The 21,106-nt window shown below is 41.6% G+C and overlaps 1 protein-coding gene across 1 annotated transcript in view; it reads left to right on the forward strand.

Moving 5' to 3' along the window:
* Positions 1 to 21,106, forward strand: part of Cdh2 (cadherin 2) — a 225,541-nt gene that overhangs the window by 27,431 nt on the left and 177,004 nt on the right. Inside the window, exon 2 of the mRNA XM_060377646.1 lies at positions 8,798 to 8,909. Within this exon, the coding sequence (XP_060233629.1) occupies positions 8,798 to 8,909 (112 nt within the window). The remainder of the gene's footprint in view (positions 1 to 8,797; positions 8,910 to 21,106) is intronic.

The following is a 21,106-nucleotide window of genomic DNA, read 5'->3' on the forward strand; positions in this document are numbered from 1 at the left end:
CAAAATAGTGAAATAGGAGGGTAGGGGCAGGATTTTAACCCTTGTAGGTGTGAAAAAGCCCTTCATTCTTAACACTATGCACATGACTGCTGTTCATTCCATAGAGTAGGGGAAGACCTGTATTTTAAGGAAGTATCAATTCATCAATATCTGATAATCTCTGTAGTCCTCTGGGTGGATTATAATCACAGGAATCTAATGAGCAGAAAGGAAAATAGGGAGAAATATCCAGTCGACTAAGGGCTTATAGGCTAGTGGTCCTCTTAGTTAAAAACTGCAATGATTCTTCAAGGTGTGGGCTTGCTTTCAGATGTGAAACTTTTAGGGATGATACATAAATTTATATAAATATGTATATATTTATAAATGATATGCATAAACGATCGAGACTAGGAAGGAAATTTGAGGGTGCTGGACAGTCAGTCCACAGTGTCTCAGCATATTTAAAAGCTCAGATTCAAGGGTGACTTGGAGAAAATAAGAAAGCAGACGCAGAGGAGAGCAAAAACCGATCACAAGCAGAAACTTGAAGAAATGCGCTCAGGTTTTAAAGCTCACAGTTAGAGACCGTGGAACATTTTAACAAGGTCAAAAAGCCACCGTCCGCAAGGTCAGAATCAGAAGAGAGAGACTAATGGTAACAAGCGAGCCTAACTCCTCAACTCCTATTGCACTTCTGCCGCCACAGACAAGGGGCTCGATCTCCAGCCCAGGAAGAGGAGAGCGAAAACTTGTAAGAGGAAATTGAAACTCAAGATAGGTGAGCTGATTGTGTAAGAGTGCAGAGCGGCAGTAAATGAGTTCAGATCCTCTGACTGGCAGGACTTTTGCTCTGCTACTCTGAGGGGACTGGCCAACTCCTTGTCATTTTTGAGCAGTGGTGTGGAAGAGAGTGATTACAGGGCGGAGTGGGGGGGGAGGGATGAGGTGATGTCCCTGTTAATAGCAGAACAACAGAACCAAGAAGGTGTCATTTTCAAACCAAATAATAGAGATTCTGGTATTTCTGTCCCCCTCAGAGGACACAGGAGGAGAATCAGGTGAGGCAAATATAGTTCTATAAAACTTAGTCTATTTGTGGAAGGGCAGTGATAGCATCTATGAACCCAGGACTACCCCAGGAATAATTATTGGCTCCTTTTTTGCTGTTGCAGTCCGTCAAGATGCTTGTCCCCTCAGGGGGAAAGTCCTTACTCTGTTCGGTTCTTGCTTAACAACAGAAAGGTTTTTTAAAAAATTATATTTTTAAATATATTTTTATTTCAGGCATAGTGGTATATACCTTTAGGCACGCAGATGTCTTTGAGATGTCCAAGATCAACCTTGTTCGAGGCCAGCTTTTCCCAGCACCCAAGTGAAAAGCCTGGTATGGTTGCATTTGTGAAACCTGCACAGTGAGATAGTGTCTCAAAACAAAACAAAGAATCCTTTTTTCATAATTATTCTAAAGAATAGAGATGGGAGTTGTGGTCATTTGAATGAGAATGGCCCATAAGCTTATATATTTGAATATTTGGTCACCAGAGAGTTGAACTCTTCAAAAGGACTTTAAGGATTAGGAGGTGTGGCCTTGTTAGAGAAAAATGTCTCACTGGGGTTGCCCTTTGAAGTCTCAAAACCCCATGCCAGCTCCTGTGGTTCTCTCTCTCTCTCTCTCTTCTCCCTCTCTCTCTCTCTTTCTTTGCCTGCCTGTGGATCAGGATGTCACTCTCAGTTATTTCTCCAATACCAAATCTGCCACCAAGCTCCCTGCCATGATGGTTATGTACTAAGCCTCTGAAACTGTAAGCAAGCTCCCAGTTCAATGTTTTTCTTTATACTAGTTGCCATTGTCATGGTGTCTCTTCATGGCAATAGGACAGTGCTGTGAATAGAACAGGTGCCGGACAGATAGTTAAGTGGGTAAAATGTTTTGCTTCAAAGTCATAAGGCCCCGAGTTCAAATTCTTGCCACACATGTGAAAAACCTGACATGCTTTCATTCATGTCTCTAATCCTGTAACTGTGGGGCCAGAGGCAGAAGGATAAATGGGACATGCTGGTTGCCAGCCTAGCTGCAAGTTCATTGAGAGGCTGTATTTCAAAGAAATGAGGAGAGTGATAGAACAAGCCATTCATCACCTTTCTGTCACTTCTGGAAGCATTTACATAGTGCACACATGTGCCTCTGCATGCACACACCCACACACAATATTTCTTTTTCAGAAAACTTTTTATTTCAGTTTATTTACTTTACATCCCAAGAGTGTCCCTTCCTCCTCCCCTCCCAGCCCTCCACCTTCTCCCTCCCCCTCCCCTTCTCTCTTTCCCCTAGAAAAGGGGAGTGCCCCTTGCCCTGTATTGACCCTCCCAGCACATCAAGTCACATCAGAACTGAGTGTATCCTCATCCCTGAGCCAGGCAAGGCAGCCCTTCCAGGGGTAAGTGATCCAAAAGCAGAAAATAGAATTCATGCTGGAAACAGCCCCCATCCCACACCTCCACTCGCCAGGCGACCCATATGAAGACCAAGCTGGTCACTGACCACATAGGCGCAGGGGTCCTGGTTTCAGACCATGCATGCTCCTTAGTTGATGTCTCCATCTCTGTAAGGCCTCATGGGACTGGGTTAGTTGCCTCTATTGGTCTTCTGAAATTCCTGTCCCCTCCAAGTCCTTCCATGCAGCCAAGCATGAGGCAGAGCCCCAGGACCCCCGGAGCTTTAGCCTATGCTTGGCTGCAAGTCCCAGCATCTGTGTTAATCCACTGCTGGCTGGAGCTCTCAGTCACGTTAGGCTCCTGTCTGTAAGCATAGCAGAGCATTAGTAATAGTGTCAGGGGCTGGCTCTCTACCATGGGGTGGGTCTCAGGTTGGACCAATTGTTGGTTGGACATTCCCACACAAAATTTTAAAAGCAACATAAATAAAAACAAAATGTAATAATTTCTTTATTCCCCTTTCTTGTTGCTAAGTTATTAATCTGGAAGACCAGAACCAAAAGATACAGAGCTGAGAGATGATTCTGGAAAGAGTCACTTGTTAAATACCTACTCACATTCTTTGAGATTCTGTGGTAGAGAGTTTAGGTTACAAGAATCTGTATTTAAAAAGGTGCCAGATGGTATGTCAAGCTGAGTCAGCTTGGGAACTGTCGGGCTGTATACAGATAAACCATGAGTCAGAGGCATGGTCTCTTAGTAGTGCTAATACCACTCTGGGTAATAGCTAATCCTCACACCTGCCCTGAGAGTGGCTGCTATCTTTAGTACTCTCATTTTCACATGGGGAACTCTGATGTTTTGGAGGTCTCACAGGCTGTGGCAACTGGTGGGAACACAGTGCCGCAGTTCGGTATACTGAAATCCCGTGCTTCAGACGTTCAACATTCAACGTTCAGACATGTGTGCTCTTCTCAAGAGCAAGGCTCACAAGCATGAATCAGCAAGGAAGAGCCATGCGTGGATATCTGGTCATGGTCTGTCTCTAGCATCTAAGTAACATTGTTATGAAGACATTAGAGAGTCTCTCAATACTTTATTGATGTATAAACCTGGGAGTGTGTAAAGCCAGATGGAATGATAATTCCTTGAGATCAAATTTTGGAGGGCTAAATGTAAAACAGACTGCTCCTGGAGATCCCATACCAACCCCATAGGGTCCCATAGGAAACCTACAAGGAAAGAAAGCCACTGTTGGTGTGTGATAGGCTACAGGCTCAGCACAAATTACTGGGGACTTTGTTCTTCTGTATCTTTTGCCTATGCTGTTCTTCTTTTCTTCTGGCAAATTTATAATCATCTTTAAAGTCCAGGCTTAAATGTCACTTGAACTATGGAGTCGTCTTCGACTTCCATGGATGGATTTATCATCCATTCTCTCTGCTTCCTAAGCACTTGCTTTCTGGCCTTATAATTTCATAATTATCTTTTCCAGTCTGTGGCACCCATGTTCACAGTCACTCAGCTGGAAACAGGAAGAAAGTTACTCTCCCTCTGTGAGCCCTGTTGTCATTGAGTGCTGTTGATTTTAATTGACTGCATGTTAGTAAAATTTGGCCATCTTCATTCCCACCCTTGATTTAAGTCTGTGCGCTTAGGGGTCTCCAGGCTGTCACTCCTCACCTATCTGCATTTTCCATGAAGCAATTTGGAGAATTCTCTATCAAACACAGTTTGCGGGTGCAATCCGGGCCAGAATACATCTCCCTTGCTCTAGCCAGTAGGGTAACCCCAGGCTCCCAGCCATCTATGATCTGACGATGTGTTACTCTCCAGATTCAACTTTTGACTTCCTGCCTTGCTTCTTGGGCTGCACCACAGGGAGCTCATTGTCATTCCCCAGGCATGTGCTGTTTCTTGCTGTCTCATTTTAGCTCCAACCGGGAGCTCCTGCCACAGCTGCCCTGCCAGGCCCCTCTGCTTTGTTACTGCAAGCCTCTTTTCGGGACACCTCAGTACCCCTTCCCCCTGAGCCTTCATGTCCCTTGCAGCCCATCACATCTGTAATTTCCACTTGAAACTTAGAACTCCTAAGCCTAAGCCTTTTTCTGCTTCCAGTGGCAAAAGAACACTCAGAACAGGTTTTCAAAGGGTGGTAATTGTTTTTTATAATTGGAAAAGCAGCAAAGTTAGAACTCTGCCTCTTTCTCTGAGAGAAAGTGTGGTCTTGGGTATTCCACTTCCTATGAGAACCCATGTACTCATCTGTAAGTGCTGGAATTCTTCCCATCCTGGAGTGGTAAGGAGAATCAACTGAGAAACCAATGCTGTCTAGAGTTTAACAGAATCCCAAGTATCTGCAACAGATAATTCTCTGTATTTGCATGGTCAAGAATGACTCCTGTGCCCTTCAGTGAGCTCATGCTGAAAATCAAGGCCTAGTGTCCACAGATGGACTTCTCTGGGATCAGTGTAGTGTTGTTCATTCACTTGCCAAATGTCTGCCTGCTTCTGTGTTTCAGCAGTGATGTTGAGAACCTGCAACAGAGCAGCAAACCTAAAATGCCTGCCATTTGACTGAAACAGAAAAAAAGCTTGTTCACCCGTGAACCATTCACATACAAAGAAAACGCACAGTCCTCAGCCCCTTTCAGGCACGCATGGCAAGCTTGAGAGAGAGAGTTCCCTTCTCTGCATCTGATTTCCAGAGTTTCATCCTGGACCTGGTAGAGTGGTCAGGCAGGAATGGGGGGATGAGGAAGGTGTCCCAACAAGGTTTTAATGGGCTAACTGAGATCATGGACTCCACACATGGCCGTGTGGAGGATCCAGTGCTTTCTCGTGGGTTGCCATGTAACTTGCAACTCTGACTTTTATCGGCGTTTGGGTTAAACACTTTATTGTGAATCCTGTCTTGGGTGTGTTTGGCAGAATCCCTGTTCTCTTCCCCTCTAGCAGCCCGCATTCCCCCTTTAAACTGTGACAGCCTAAAATGTGAGACATTATTGAATGCTCCATGAGTCAAAAACTCCCCTGGCCAAGAAACACTAATGTAAGACATTCAGTGTAGGTTACTCTTAGAGAAACGTCCATGTCCAATAGCTGTTTTTGTGAATGCAAGGGGCTTCAAGGAATAGATTCACCTCGTTTGAGTAGGTTTTGCTTGCCGACCAGTTAGTCCCTGCAAGTCTTAGCCCTGATACCAGCCCAGCCTGAGCCTTGAAGAATATTGTTAAACAGGGAATTTACTAACCTGGTTAGTAGGATTTACTTGAAATAAATAAATAAAGGCAAAATTTCTCCAGGAGATATATTTACCTGAGTGCTGCCTGTTTGTTTAAGGTATTGATTTTGTTAGTTTGAAAGGAAACAGATATCACACACACACAGACACACACACACACACACGCATATATAAAACAGGGATTTATATATAACCTGGGCTGGCCTCAAACTTGCTATGTAGTCAAAGATGCTGATCCTCTTACCTCTGCCTTCCAAGTGCTGAGATTACGATCATGTACCACCATGTCCAAATTAAAATAGGTTGTTAATAGAAATGCTAACATGATTAATAACAGCGTGCCTTCTGTGGATCCCTTTTTATTATAGGGGTGAATAGTTAAATAGTTGTTTGAAGTGGACATAAGAACCGTAAGGTAATACAGGGCTTCGTGGCATTTATTCTGAGCAGGAAGAGTTTGCGAGGGTTCCACTTTATTATTGTTGTAATTTTCATGGTCAAGTTAGGCAGGCAGGTTCCCTTGCATAGCTGAAGAAGGTATATGCAGAGATTAGGGAATGGGCAACATAATGAAATTATTTTCTTTGATGTAAAGGAGACTAAATTATAAAGAGGGTAACATCCACCTTACTCCTGATGGTCTTGGAATAGCCTTGTGATCTTGTTCCTGTATGTTCGGACCAGGGTTTTTTTGGTGCTAGATCTTCTGCATATGTAAATACATGAATCATAAAATTGAAGCAAAGCTGCCCTTTGCCCATTTATCCACGGTCTTCAGACTTCACCAGTCATGGAGAGCTTCTCCATGGAACTGCAAACTGATGGCTCCACCCTCACCCCCACTGCCCAGTATCCAGGCTGCCACTCCCCACCCCCATAAACCTCTGCCCAGTATCTAGTGTAGAAGGGGACTGCTCTTGTTTCATCTCCCCAGCTCTGCCCTGACCCACATCCCTTGACAAGAACCTGCCCCAACTCCCCCATGGCTTTAACCTTGTGCTTGGGGTAAAGAGGCCAATCTGTAACAATGGCAATGGGACACAGAACACATCTGTCCCTTTAATATGTCACACTGGGCAGTTCTTTTTTTTTTGGGGGGGGGTGACCTATACATTAAGCTTTCTTTTACCAAGTGTCTTCCCGTGTCAGGGTTCAGGTATTGAGGATCTATAGTAGTCTCTCACTGTAACACCTTCCCGGGTCTCAAACTCCACAAGTATGGAAGGCCTTTCTTCTTCGCAACTAACTGGCTCTGAATTATGTCTCTGGACCCATACATACCCATGTATCAGTCTTCACATCTTCCTTTGCGGCTTCCACCTACTTTACAGAAGAAATGGGTTACTATGGATAGATTTGAAGTCATCTTTAGAAAAATCTTTCCTGTTTCGGCATGTCCCAGCCTTACCTTGCTTGGACTGCCTTGTCCATTAAAAAATTCTTCTATTGTATGTGTCCATAGCATTGACTATGTTTGTGATTAAATGTGGTATAAATGGAATCATCAATCATATCCTTATTTATTTATTTATTTATTTATTTTTAAGAGTGACTCACTGCCATGTGCTTACCCTTCAGTTTGAATCTGCAAAGCCACATAAAAGGTGTTTTTTTTTTGTTTGTTTGTTTATAAAAGTTCATCCTTAGCTTGATTTATAACTAAATTTCTCTTTCCACATCATGTATAATTTTAAGGTTTACGTTTTCTGCTTGTTATGTTGTTGTCCTTTTGATAAGTTGCCTATGGGGATACATATTGACTAGTGTTTTAGTTTTAATGTTACTGGATAATTCTCTTTTTGAGTGTGGGAAAATGTATTAGTCCATTTTTCTGTTGGTGGACATGTAGGTGCTCTATAGATCCTGAAACATCCATGTTTCAGTAAATATCTCTACGTTTATCTACCAGTTCACTCAGATGAGAGCTTCTCTGGAAACGTAACTGCAGCCTAGTGGTAGCCATAACTATCCTCAACACACTTTGCCAAATTGTACCTCAGTTACTTGTGCACTCACTCTGAGGTAAAGAGCTTGGTTCCTCTGTATCCTTGAGTTTATATATTCTCCTCTCCTATGCAATTGACTTGGAAGCTGTCATGAATTTTGGTAGGTTTTGGATTGGTCTGCTTTTTGTCTGTATGACAAAAATACCTCAGAGAAGCAACTGGGTGGAGGCAATGTGATTTAGGCTCCTGGTTTCCTAAGGGTCTCTCTCCATGGCCACTGGTCCCTATAGACTTGGGCAGAATGTCATGTGGCTGTCATCTGTGGCTGAACTGGTCTTCACAGCAGAAAGGAAACAAAGAGAAGGGAAGGGCTGCACTTTGTCATCTGTCCCCCCTTTCCTCTTTCACTCTTTGAGGGACTCCGGCTCATGGAATGGTCCCAGCTACACCAGGCACAGTTCTTCCCACTCAGCTGATTTTCTTTGTAAACTGAATCTGTGAAGGCCGAGTCATCCAAAAATGTGCCACAACCATCCCCTAGTTGACTATATAAAGTATGTGAACAAATCTTAGTTGAATTGATGTTTTTATACTTTTAATATAACCCTATCCTTTGAGTTAAAGACTCAAAGTATATTTGATACTGTTTGGTTTGACTTAGCATCTATTATTTCTCCTGCAGTAAGTTTATCATAACTTTTTTTTTCCTTAACAAAATATGTTGAAGCAAACTTCATGAAGATCTAGATGAGAAAATAAAACTGTCTATACACTCACTTGAATGTATACACTACTATCTATACACTACTTGAGGGTAGTAACTAGAGCCTTCTAGTCGCTATGGGTGATGTGTTGGACCCAGGGAGTATTTGGCTGACTCCTAGCTTCTCTCCCACTTGGTCCTCCTCTTCATTCACAATAGCCATTTTAATGGAAATGATCAGTCCTTAGAAAAACCTGGAATGTGTATTATGTAGATTTTACAGGACTAGACAAGTAGGGTTTGTTCCTTCAACTCCAATTATCAAAAAGATTAACCCTTTGCCCTCTACATTCTAATTGTAACCCTTCTGAAACAGAGGTTGTTTGTACAAGACAGTTGAAAAAAGGTGGGGCTGGATGCCAAGTGGACTGTTTCTTAGTTGAAGGAGGCAGCAATCATCCCTTGCATTTTTCTCTTGTGTTGCAGGCGTCTGTGGCGACCTCTGGTGAAATTGCATTATGCAAGACTGGATTTCCTGAAGATGTTTACAGCGCGGTCTTACCGAAGGATGTGCAGGAAGGACAGCCTCTTCTCAATGGTAGTATCCTAAAACTGCGTGTCTGTCCAGTGTGTCCGCGTCTTTCAGAACGTCTCTGAGTCACTTCTGTGGCATAGGGGCATAGGAAGCGTGGGATTTCACAGTCCCCATAGTGAGACCATGGGGACTTTACTGTAGGACTGCAGAGAGGCTTGTGTGTTTCCTGTGTACATTGTTGGCTGGCTCCTGACCTTGTGAAAGTTTCACATTTCTTCCTCGTTCAGGCTATACTAAGAAACTTCATACAACTGCTTTTTTTTTTCTGATTTGTTTTCTGCATATGTTTTAAGTAGTCTGAAGAATGATACTTATCAGAAATCTGATTCTAAGGGTCAAAAATATTTCTTTGAATTTCAGAAAGGATCTTACAAGTATTAACGTGGATTAAAACATGCTCAATTCTAATATTCAGCTACATTATAGTGAACAAATTCAACAGGTGAAGTCTGAGATAGGAATATGAAATTCATGGTTTTGTTATGATAATGTTTATAGAAAGTACTAGAAAGCTTGTCTACCTGGTGCATGTTTCATTCTGAAATTTACACTCATTTTTCATGTAAATATGATTAAGTTCATTATGGTTACTGTATAAGAACTCTTGCCAACAAGACTAGATCAAAATCAGAAATAAAACCTACCAAAAGCAAACTTTAAAAGCTCCTTCCTTTAGTTCCAGTGGGAAACAAATAAAAGTTGTGGTTAGCAGCATTGTAGTATTGTCATGAGCACATTTGCCATTACACAAAATGCTATCGAAATATGAAAGCAAGAATTGATCAGTGAGTCACATTTACATTTTAATTCCCTGCAAATCTTGCACGTTGCTAAGGCTGTCTGAGAGAGCTGCATTTAGAAAATCTGTTAACCTCAGCTAATTAATTTGCACAGAGCTCTACCACATAGCCTTAATTGAAGTGTCTCCACAGCACTGACAAACCTTAGTGCTCTTAATACCTAAGAATCCTGGAGGCAGAGGACTTTGAAATGTAAATGGCCTCTTAGGTAGGGAAGTTCTTTGGTGCAACTTACATTTTATTTTCATTTCTATTTAAATTATGATTTGCTCCCACCTATGTGGTCTTTCTGGGGTTGATTTTTAATTTTTCCAAAAGCACCCTCCTGTCCCTGCCTCATTACATGTACTTTTAATGAGTGCATGTCAGAGTTAGTCTGTCTCAGCATTGAATCACTGTTTTATCAAGTTGACTTTGTGGTGATTTAATTCAAATCGCAGTGTGTCAACATTATCTCAAAGAGAATCTTGAAGTCCTGCAGACTTTCCATGGACTGTGAATCTGTAAATCACTAAGCAGTATTCTAGAATGAATACTGTACAGTGGAAAAGTACTCCGTACGTGTGCAAAATACGTTGACATGACATTAAGAAATAGTTAAACCAGGCAAAAAGAAATTTTAGGGAAGTAGTTTCCATTTTTTTCATTGTATTTCTGTGATTCTTTAAAAAACAAAAACAAAAACGAGCAATTCCCTTTTTAAAGAGCCTTTAATTTGTTTATTACAAATAAGCACATAGTCTTTCACCAGAAACCATTGACTTAAAATTAATTAGTAGGAGATTTTAATCCATTTTTAAAATTATAGCTCATTTTCTAGTTATTCGATAATGCTGGTAACACAAGAAGTAGGACTAGCTCTTCGCTCATACCTTCCTTATATAACCTAGACACTTGTGATTTCCGCTGACACTGCAGTTATGAGAGATTCAAAATATTTTTGGATTTGCATTGTAGCCATCCATCTTGAGAGAAAAATATATATGAAAACGTGTTGTTTTCCACAAGATATATCATTATGAAGCAGGTACCTAATCTTTATCCTTCTTAGAACATGTTAAAGAACGCACGGCCACCTGAGAGCTCATGGAATACTGTTTAAAATGGCTGGTAGGAAAGGAGGAAAATCCAGTCAAACTTCTGAGAGCATTAGTCTTGTCATTCCTAGAGTCACTGCTTGAAGTTCCTGTCAGAGAACTAACTTTAAATGCTTGCACACTGTTAGCTCTGATGTGGTTTTGGAGTCTATGGTAGGCTGATAATCCAAAGCCATGCCATAATTGTATGCCTTAGTTTGGATATTGCCATAAATCACTTTAATTTATACATACTACATTGCTAAGCCAGTGAGGGTGATTGCTTCTGCTGTGTGCTAGTCGCCTTAAAGCTTAAGGAAACATTGTGTAAATGTACCACAATTTCTTCATCCATTCTTCAATTGAGGGACGTCTAGGTTGTTTCCAGATTCGGGCTATTACGAATAACATAGTTGAGCAAATATGCTATGAACATAGTTGAGCAAATGTCCCTGTTGTATGGTGGAGCATCTTTCAGATGTATACCCAAGAGTGGTATAGCTGGGTCTTGATGTAGAACTATTCTCAATTGTCTCAGAAAGTGCCAGATTCCAAAGTGGTTGTACAAGTTTGCACTCCCACCAGCAATGAAAGAGGGTTCCCCTTTCTCCTCATCCTCTCCAGCAGGTATTATTAAAAAAGAAAGAAATCATGAAATTTGCAGGCAAATGGATGGAACTAGAAAAGATCATCTTGAGTGAGGTAACCCAGAACCAGGATGATAAATATGGTATATACTCACTTATAAGTGGATATTAGCCGTATGATATAGGATAACATACTACAATCCATAGACCTAAAAAAGCTAAATAAGAAGGAGGACCCTAGGGAGGATGCTTAATTCTCAGTCAGAAGGGCAAGCAGGATAGACATCAGAGGAAGAGGTCAAAGAGAGTGAATAGGATGAGGGAGCCTGTCATAGGTGTTCTCTGAGAGATTCCACCCAGCAGGGTATGAAAGCAGATGCTGAGACTCAGAGCCACACTTTGGGCAGAGCTCAGGGAGTCTTATGGAAGAAGGATGGGCTAGAAAGACCTGGAGGGGATAGGAACTCCACAAGTAGACCAACAAAGCTAATAAACCTGGGCCCAGGTGTCTTGAAGAAACTGATGCACCAACCATGCACTGAGAAGACCTAGATCCCCAGCTCAGATGTAGCCCATAGGCAGTTCTGTCTACATGTTGATTCCCTAATAAGGGGAGCAGGGGCTGTCTCTAGCATGAAATCAGTTGCCTGCTCTTTGATCACTTCCCCCTGGCGATTTGGCCTTGCCAGGCCACAGAGGAAGAGGATCCAGGCAGTCCTGTTGAAACTTGATAGTCTAGGGTCAGATGCTAGGGGAGGAGGACTCCCTGTTTCAATGGACTAAGGGAGGGGGATGGGGCAAGTGGGAGTAGATGAGGGAGGGGGCTACAGTTGGAATATATGGTCAGTAAATTGTAAATAAATAAATAAATAAATAAATAAATGTTTCAGGAAACAATTTTATACGGAAGTCCTCCACAGTTTCTCAAGCCATTGACTACTTGGGGTGTTCTATCCTGTGACGGTTAATGTTAGAGCCACCACCATTGAAATTCATTGTGTTTTCATTTTGCTGTCTCCCCTCTGTTGCAACCCATTTCTTCCTCAATCCTGCAGCATATATGTGTCTTTTAAAGTTAGAATCGGTTTTCCTTTCCTAGCCAATCATTTTAATCCTGTATTGTCAATATTTGATAAAGTAAAACATCATTCCTTGCTATCTCTTTTAGTCTCATATTGATGACATTTTTACATAGGGCAGTGGCTCATCTGTTGCATGCTGTGATGCTGTATGTGGCATCCAAAGCCTTGTGACAGAGTTGAAAATTTTGGTGTTTAGGTCTAAGGCTGCTGATCACCTCTCAACAGTTCAATAGTAATCTTCATGAAAGTGCTTGAAAATATTAAGCTCTCCTTACAGATGTAAGATGACATTAGGAAAGCCACAGAGAAGCATGATGTGTGTCGTGGACAGTCACTAGAGAACAGCCTGTCCCCAGCTTCCCTTTCATTTCATGAGAACAAATTTCAGGAACTTGTGTCTTCCCTCTCAGTATCTCTTCCAGATTTCATCGGTCTGTAGTTTTGTAACACCATAAAGAGAGTGTTGTGCCTTCTGCTCAGTCTTCGCCTCTCATGTTATGTTATGTGAATATCTGGACTCACTGAAGACAGTCCATTGGTTTTTTTAATGGCTCTATAGCTATTTTATATAGACCTCAGTTCTGGTTTCTTAGAAAAACCAGACTTTTCTTAGCTGTGTGTCTATTTTTGAACATACAGGTTGTTTTCAGCTTTCTTCTCTGATGTTTAATACTGCTATGGAAATTCTAGAAAAAGTTCTGTTTCTTTAAGGACAGCGTCTACTGGAGTTTGTTCAAAGAGGAAAGATAGAGTTTGACGGGTGGGTATTAATTTTTTTTAAGTTTGTGTGCAGGTGTGTGTGCATGTATGTGCCTTCTGTGCTATGTGTATAGGCCAGGGGATAACTTCCTGTGCTGGTCCTGGCCATCTGCCTTGCTTGAGACTGTGTGTTTCTCTGCTTCTGCTGGGTAGGTCAGGCTAGCTGTGCTCAGAGTGTCCAGGGATTCTGCTTCTCTTCCCCATCTCGCTGCACTGGGGTTACAGATGCTCATACTATCTTTCTTTTCTGGGCATCCAACTTCAGGTCCTCACTAAAGTGATTTGCCCACTCAACTATGTCTCCAGCCCTGTAGAAATATCCTTTGTAAGGTAAAAGGGCCTTTTTTTAAAGATAAAAAGTATGTTACTTAATTTTAAAATCTTCATCACCATGTAATTTTGTAATGTTTTCTAGATTTGTTCTTTCCTTTCTGGTACAAAGCAGTTTTTAATCCTGTGAGATATATGTTTGCCTTTGTGAATTAGGATCAGATCTATCATGTTTAAGCAGTCATTTTTACCTTGCATTTTCCTATTCCAGTTTCAAAGCACTTATTACCAACTCTCTCATTTTCCAGACAAGCAAATTAGAGCTCTGAGAGATTATAGGCTTGCCCATGATTACATAGCTCCTTAGTCTGCTAGCTGCAGACCTGGAATTAGAACTCAGGTTTTTTTTTTTCTCCCTAACCCAGTTCTGATGATGCTGATAATAAAAAAGGTCCACCACGGAGATGAAGGAAGTCCTAGGGACCTAGTCCATGTATCCAGGTGTCTTGAGCCAAGCTTATAGATGGTCCACTTCCTCTCCCAACACAACAGTTTGCGTGTTGCTGTTTAGATTTTGTACCATCTCATAAAGTTCTTTATATTTATACATACATATAATATATAGATAATATGTATATATTATATAAATATATTCAATATATTTATATATACATATTTCAATATGTATATATATGCATTTTATTTACTTTCAATAATTTGTACATGTCTACAAAAAGTGTAGGGCTTTGGGAGATAATATTTAATTTAAGCTTCACCAAGTTAGGAAAAAAACACTGTGGAAGTGCAGCATTTGAAAATAAAGTAGTCACAATCTTAAATTTCTATTCTATGTCCACAATGTCTGACACAGCAGCAGCAACCAGCCCAACATTGCAGAGGATCCCAGGTTTTCCAGTGTGGTTGGCAAGAGAGACTTCCTTGTGTGTTTGCATTGGTTGTCTGCATGCTGTTTCACCCAGTCAACTCCTCCAGAGCTGGTTCACATAAATAGCAACTGGCAATTACCACGAATATTCTCAGTAATCTATTCTGCTGCACAACCTCTGGGCAGCTCATGATGATTATGTTCAACTCGATAGGATTTAATTTAGATTAGTTTGCTTGCTGATTGAGCCTGTTCTGCATTAACATGGCGCTGAAGGAATAGTAGCTGTAGACAACATGACTGAAATAGTTTTATTAGTTTAGTAGGACTGTGAAGCTGAGACACTGTAGTCAGTGTGTGTGTGTGTGTGTGTGTATGTGTGTGTGTGTGCGTGCGCGCATGTGCATTCATGTTCTTTGTAGAGTTTGGGGGACCTGTAAGACTGCATGTGCACAGGTGTATAGAGGCAGAGGCCCTACTTGGGTATCTGCCTCATTCGCTTTACACCTGCGTCATTGTGGCATAGTGAACGGAGACTTGCTCGTTGAGCTAGACTGGCTGTCTCGTATGTCCTGGGAATTGGCCTGTCTACCTGCCATCATTACAGTTTCTTTCTCCTGTGTCCAGCTTTTAACAAGAGTTCTGGGGACTGGAAGTTGGGCCCCTTATGTGTCAAGCACTTTTACTGACTAAGCCCCTCCCCCCCCGCAAGTACTTGCTGTACTTTTCTTTTTAACGATGTGTCATTGTATGATACGCCTCACAAAATTTTAAAGAGATTTGTTCATGATGCTCTATTATGCTTATTTTGGTATATTTTGTTATTTAATAGGTAAAATGCTTTGAAATATATGAGCTGTCGTTGTATAAAGTTCTTGGTGACAACGCCAAGCAGGCGTTTGCAGTTCTCTGGCAGTTCTGACGCGTTGTAGGAAATGGCACGAAACTTAGGGAATGTTCTCTACGCCCTTGACAAGGCGGTGGCCGGTCATTTCCAAAATCTTCTCATGAACAGTCGGTTGTTTTGTTTGCTTGTTTCTTTTATTTTAAGTGAGGACCTTTAAAAAAAACAGTTTTAAAACTATTCATTTATTTATTTTATGTTTTATGTGTTTGTGTCCCACCGCACCACCTGGCACCCCACACCTTGTGTGTGTGTGTGTGTGTGCGCGTGTGCACACACTTACACCATAGACCATGATTGGAGGTCAGAGGATAACTTTCTGGAGTTGGCTCTCTCTCCACCCTGTTGAGGCAGGGCCTGTCTTGTCTCTGTCACAGGTTAGCTAGCTCCAGGACCTCAAGCTGATTCTCCTGTCTCCAGGTCCTCAGGCTTGCGTTGCTAGTGTTTAACCTGCTAAGCTAGGCCAGAGGGCCTGCTAGGCTTCTTTTCTTTAAAAAAATACAATTAACTATATAAGAAATAAAAGAACTGGAAATCTTGGGCTTTTTTTTTTTTTACATCCATTTAGACATCATTTTCCCTTTAGAAGGTTTTTTACCCCCTTCAATGGGTTTTAGGTCCTGTTTTCTTATTACCTTGCAACAAATGAAGACAAGCCTGTCCAGGTGTATATTTCCCTTTTTATTGCATCCAGGAGACACATGTTAAAGACAGCCAGGCATGGTTTGCCTGGCGCATGCAAATACTAACAGGCAGGTTCCAAATATTTTACAGATCTATCTTCATAAGGTCAAAGAAAACCCTTCTCTCTGTCTGTCCTCATGGTCAGCATCTATCAGGGACTATGTGTATTTCACAGAAATAAGTGCCATGAGACAAATACAGCAGAATCGCTACTTTTGCAATTTATGTAGGATGGTCAGGGTATGAGAAAACTAACTTAAAATTTGATACTGTATTGGTCCAACAACCATAGGTATTGGGGGTGGGGGGTGGGCGGGATGTTTAAAACTGAACAATTCGTGTTAGGACCCTGAGGGAGAGTGTCTGGCTGACTGGAGTGGCAACAGGAAGGGGCTGAGGTGAAATGAGGTCACTGTAGTAAGGGACCACTCTGTGTGAGGCTTTGTAGACCGTTATAAGGACTCTGGCTTTGACTAAGGAGAGGTAAAGAGGTTTGGAGGGCTTTCAGCAGAGAGAGGACATGATCTGACTTCAAAACAGGATCGTACTGGCTGTGACACTGAGAAAACACAGGAGGAGAGGCCAGATGGGAGGCTAGTGTGGGAGGGTGATGGGGACAAAGAGGGTGGAAGCAGGGCTTAGATTTAGAATTTTACAAGAAACATATGTGAAACACAAGTCATATAACATGAAATTAACCATTTTGACATGACTGGTGTGATAGCACCGAGTCTATTTGTGGGGTGGTACAAACAGCAGCTCTCTCCACTTCCAGACATTTCTACTATGTCAGAGTAAGAGGTCCTACCCCAAAAGCATAGTCCCTCCTTTCATCTGACTTTCAGCACACAAACTTTTGTGCTACTGATTTCATACAAAGTGAAACTCGGGAATTTTTGGAAGCTCTGATGTCATCAGAAGTTCCTTCCTTCTTATAGGTGAGTGGTATAGATTCTATCGACCATTCACAAATAACAGGACACATACAGTACACACATACACCAAAATGTACTCATCCATTCTGCTAATGACTCATCTGTTCATAAACATTTGAAGCATTTTCACTGATGGGTAACTGAGAATACTACCGGAGTGAGGGAGTGAGTGTGCAATAGACAACACATTCTGTTTAAGAACTGTTTTTTTTTTTTTCAAATGTATATCTGAGAATGAAATGAAGAGGCCGTGTAATTTTCCCGTGTTTATATCACTGCAGACCTATGAAATGCTTTCTGCAGTATCAATATTCTCCCAGGAATTAACAAGATCTCTAATTGCTCCACACACTCACCAACTCATATTCATTTTTATTGTGACCATCCTTGGGGGTATGAAGTTACACCTCATTATAGTTTTGGTTTGCATTTTCCTAATGTCTAATGATGTTGATTGTCTTTTTTGAATGTTTTATTTTATGTAATTTTGGAGAAATATCTATTCAAGTCCTTGGCTCATTGTTTTGAAATTTAGCTCTTTATTGTTTTAGTTAGATGTATGAGAGGAAAATCCTACAGAGAGAGAGAGAGAGAGAGAGAGAGAGAGAGAGAGAGAGAGAGAGAGAGAGAGATCCTGGAAAACCAGGCCTTTATTAGATGTGTGACTTGTAGGCATCTCTTGTTCTGTAGGCTGCTGCCTTAGTCTTTTGGGTTACTATAACAGGTAACAAGATATTGTAGCTTGAGTTTTTATTAACAATGGAAACCTGTTTCATATTTCTCTGCAGGTTGAGACATCCAGGTCCAGAGTTTGTGCAGATGTGGTTTCCGGTGATGATCTGCCTTTTCATACAGTGCTATCTTTTGCGCCATGTGGCCTCCATGGCAGAGGCCGTCAGGAAGCTCTTTATGGCTGTGCTAGTTAGGGTTCTCTAGAGGAGCAGAACATCTTGAGTGAAACACACACGGATGCGTGTGCGCGCGCACACACACACAGAGGGATTGGGGATTTATTAGAATGGCTTACAGGTTGTGTCCAACTAATCTAACAATGGCTGTCTTCCAAAGGGAAATCCAAGAAATCAATAGTTGTTCACTAGACCACAAGACTGGATGTCTCAGTTGGTCTTCAGCATATGCTGGTATTGCAGAGAAGCAGGCTCTCATGCCCATGAAGGAATAGACTTTCTGTCAAGAGCTAGAACAAGCAGGCAAAAAGAGTTTTCTTCTTCCATGTTGTTTATAAAGGGTGCCAGCACACAGTATGTTACAGTGCAGATTAAAGGTGAATCTTCCCACTTCAGATATCTGGAATAGAACTGGGTCGTCCCATTTCAAATTATTTCATTAAGAAATAAAGAAATCTCAAACCTGTCTGCCTAGCCTTTTGGGTTTAGTTAATTCCCAACATAGTCAAGTTGATAACCAAGAATAGTTGCCCACAGGGGCATTTTTATGAAAGCACTGACCAAAACCATCATGGGAGAGCCCTTGTGACCTCATCACATCTCCAATGCTTGCCTCCTGAAACCATCAGATTAGCTGTTAGGATTTCAGCACATGAACTTTGAGGTGGGGGAGGGACAAAGACATTGAGACTACAGTAGTGGTCTTCTCACCTTCTGAAACAAGCCCTTTGGTGCACAGACATTTTGTCACTTTTTACTCTCTCTCTCTCTCTCTCTCTCTGTGTGTGTGTGTGTTTAAACAGAGAGCCCTGAATATATATATATATGTATATATATATACATATATATACATATATATATACATATATATACATATATACATACATATATATACATATATATACATATATATATACATATATATATATTTTAATAAGTGTTTTACCACTGAGTTGCATCTCTAGCTTTTCCTTGGGTTTTAGACACAGGCCTTGCTATATAGGTACAACTACACTTGTTCTTTACATAAAAGCTAGCCTGGCCTGGGACTGGTGATACCTGTGCATCTTATTATAGGTACGTACAACTCCAGCTTATTACAGTTTTAGTTCTGATGTAAGTCAGCCCATCTTCTTTGTCTTCCCTTTTGTTCTTCTTACTTTGGATTCAGTGCAGGAAGACTTGCCCCTTTTGTCTAAGAGTTTTGTGGTTTAAAAACCTTTAATATTCAACCAATGCTCTGCTTTTGTCAATTATTTTTCTGTGTGTCACTTTTCTGATTGCTTTAGATTCAGGGCTTTCAGATATGATGGATTGAACACATTACCATGAGAGAAAGAAGAGTTGAGAGTTTCTTCATCCACCCTGAGCACAAGGGAGGTCCCTTACTCACTGTGTTGGAGGATTTAGAGCTTGGAGCAGAACCTTAAATCCCAGCACTCAGGGAGGCAGAGGCAGATGGATCACTGTGAGTTTGAGGCCAGCCTGGTCTACAATGTGAGTCCATGACAGCCAAGGCTACACAAAGAAACCCTGCCTCAAAAAAACCCAAAACAAACGAACAGCTTGGTGTGACCTATACAGATTATTTGAAAAGTCAAGGAGACAAACTTCTGGGGCTTCGTGGAGGGGATAGGTAGAAAGCATGCTGCTGTGCTCATGCAACATGGAAACCCCTGGCCAGAGCAGAGTCGTGTGTCTAAGGAGTTGAAGGTAGGAGGAGAGACCAAGGAAAGGAGAGAAGCACCTGAGGGGTGGGGCGTTAAGGAAACAGACCAGTGAGGAAGCTGAAGCACCAGTAAGAGTGTGATGACTTCCAGAGTGAATGAGAGAGTATTCCAAAGGGACACAGTGTTCATATACACCAATGTCTGGCCACAGGAGGGCTGAGAAGCCTCCATGGGGCTTCACAATGCAGAGCTGCTTGTACATTTGAAGAAGACTCTCAGAGTCAATGCTGGAAAGCAGGGTTTGTCTGTATGTTCTGCAGCCAGGTGGAGGAGGGATGTTGCATAAAGGTTTAATTATCCATGGATAGAAAGGCCAAATTGAGTGAAAGTTACAGGGAAAAGTGGCTATGAATGGGGGGGGGTCATTTAAAAATAGGTACCTGTTTCCTTCCAATGGGAAGGAAAATGTTGCTGTACAGTAGAGAGTAGACAACATAGAGCCGGCTTGAGACATGAGATGAGGTGAAACTCAGAAATCTGAACTGCCCACCAACTCTGCAGGTGTTTTACACGGCTGCATTGAGCCCCCTCCAAGGCCCTTTCTTATGGCCCCTCAAATGGTTACGAGTTTTCATTCCAGCCTCTGACTTATCTCAGCAGAAGGTTTCCTCTACAGAAATGGCAAAGAGGATAAAAATGAAACCTTTATGGTGCTTCATGATGAAAATAGTGTTTTCATGGTTAGGATATCCTTAACAGGTGGTTTTCAGTTTCTGCAAGAATGCTACCACCACTCTTAAGTAGGAAGGAGATCATTCATTCCAATACAATGTGTGCTCCATCTTTGGAGCATTCTCTTACAAAAAAGTGATTTCTCAAAATGTTTAACAGAATCATGTTTCTGAAGTTGTTAACCAGTGTACCATTGATACCACATTGTACCAGTGCAGTACCTTATCCCTTGAGGTTGTTGGCTTTTTTTTTCTTTAATCAATTTTTCATTTTAAAAAGTGTTCTTGAACACCTTAAACATACAGTGGGAACTTTTCAAGAAACCAGAGGATGGTCATCAACTGAAAATCAAAATCCTTGTCAGAGTGACTTGGATTTCAGATACTCAGCCTTAGTGGGCATGATTGCCTGTACTCCTTCATTCTTCCTGGTCTTTGTCTCTTCCATGTCACAGTCTCTTCCATGGTGTTTCAGCCCTTTAGGTCACTCTCTTCTTTAAAAGAGAGGAAACTTAGGTTTATCCCCAACTGAGCTTAATACCATGTATCCTCTTGGCTTTGGTACAGGTTTGGCAGTTTGGCTCTTCTGAGCAGCCCCAGGTAGGGCTGGCATTATTTATGGTGACATTATTTTGGCTCTGGCTAGAGCTGAAATTAACTCAAGCCCCTCAGTGACTCTCAAACAAGCTGCTTTCCATCTTGAGTGGCGAAATTTATTTTTTGTGCAAGTGCCTGGCTTGTAAATTGAGTCTTTTTAAAAATAAAGGTTCTAGCTTCATCAGTATCTAGAGACCCTGTGACATGCCAGATGCTGAGTGGCCCTAGGACGAGATGCCTGTATTTATTTTATAAAAGACTATTTGAATAGAGGAGCAAACAATAAAATAAACGAGCTTTATGTGACTTTA

The sequence above is a fragment of the Meriones unguiculatus genome, chromosome 2 (genome assembly GCF_030254825.1).
Source record: "Meriones unguiculatus strain TT.TT164.6M chromosome 2, Bangor_MerUng_6.1, whole genome shotgun sequence".
Classification (NCBI taxonomy): domain Eukaryota; kingdom Metazoa; phylum Chordata; class Mammalia; order Rodentia; family Muridae; genus Meriones; species Meriones unguiculatus.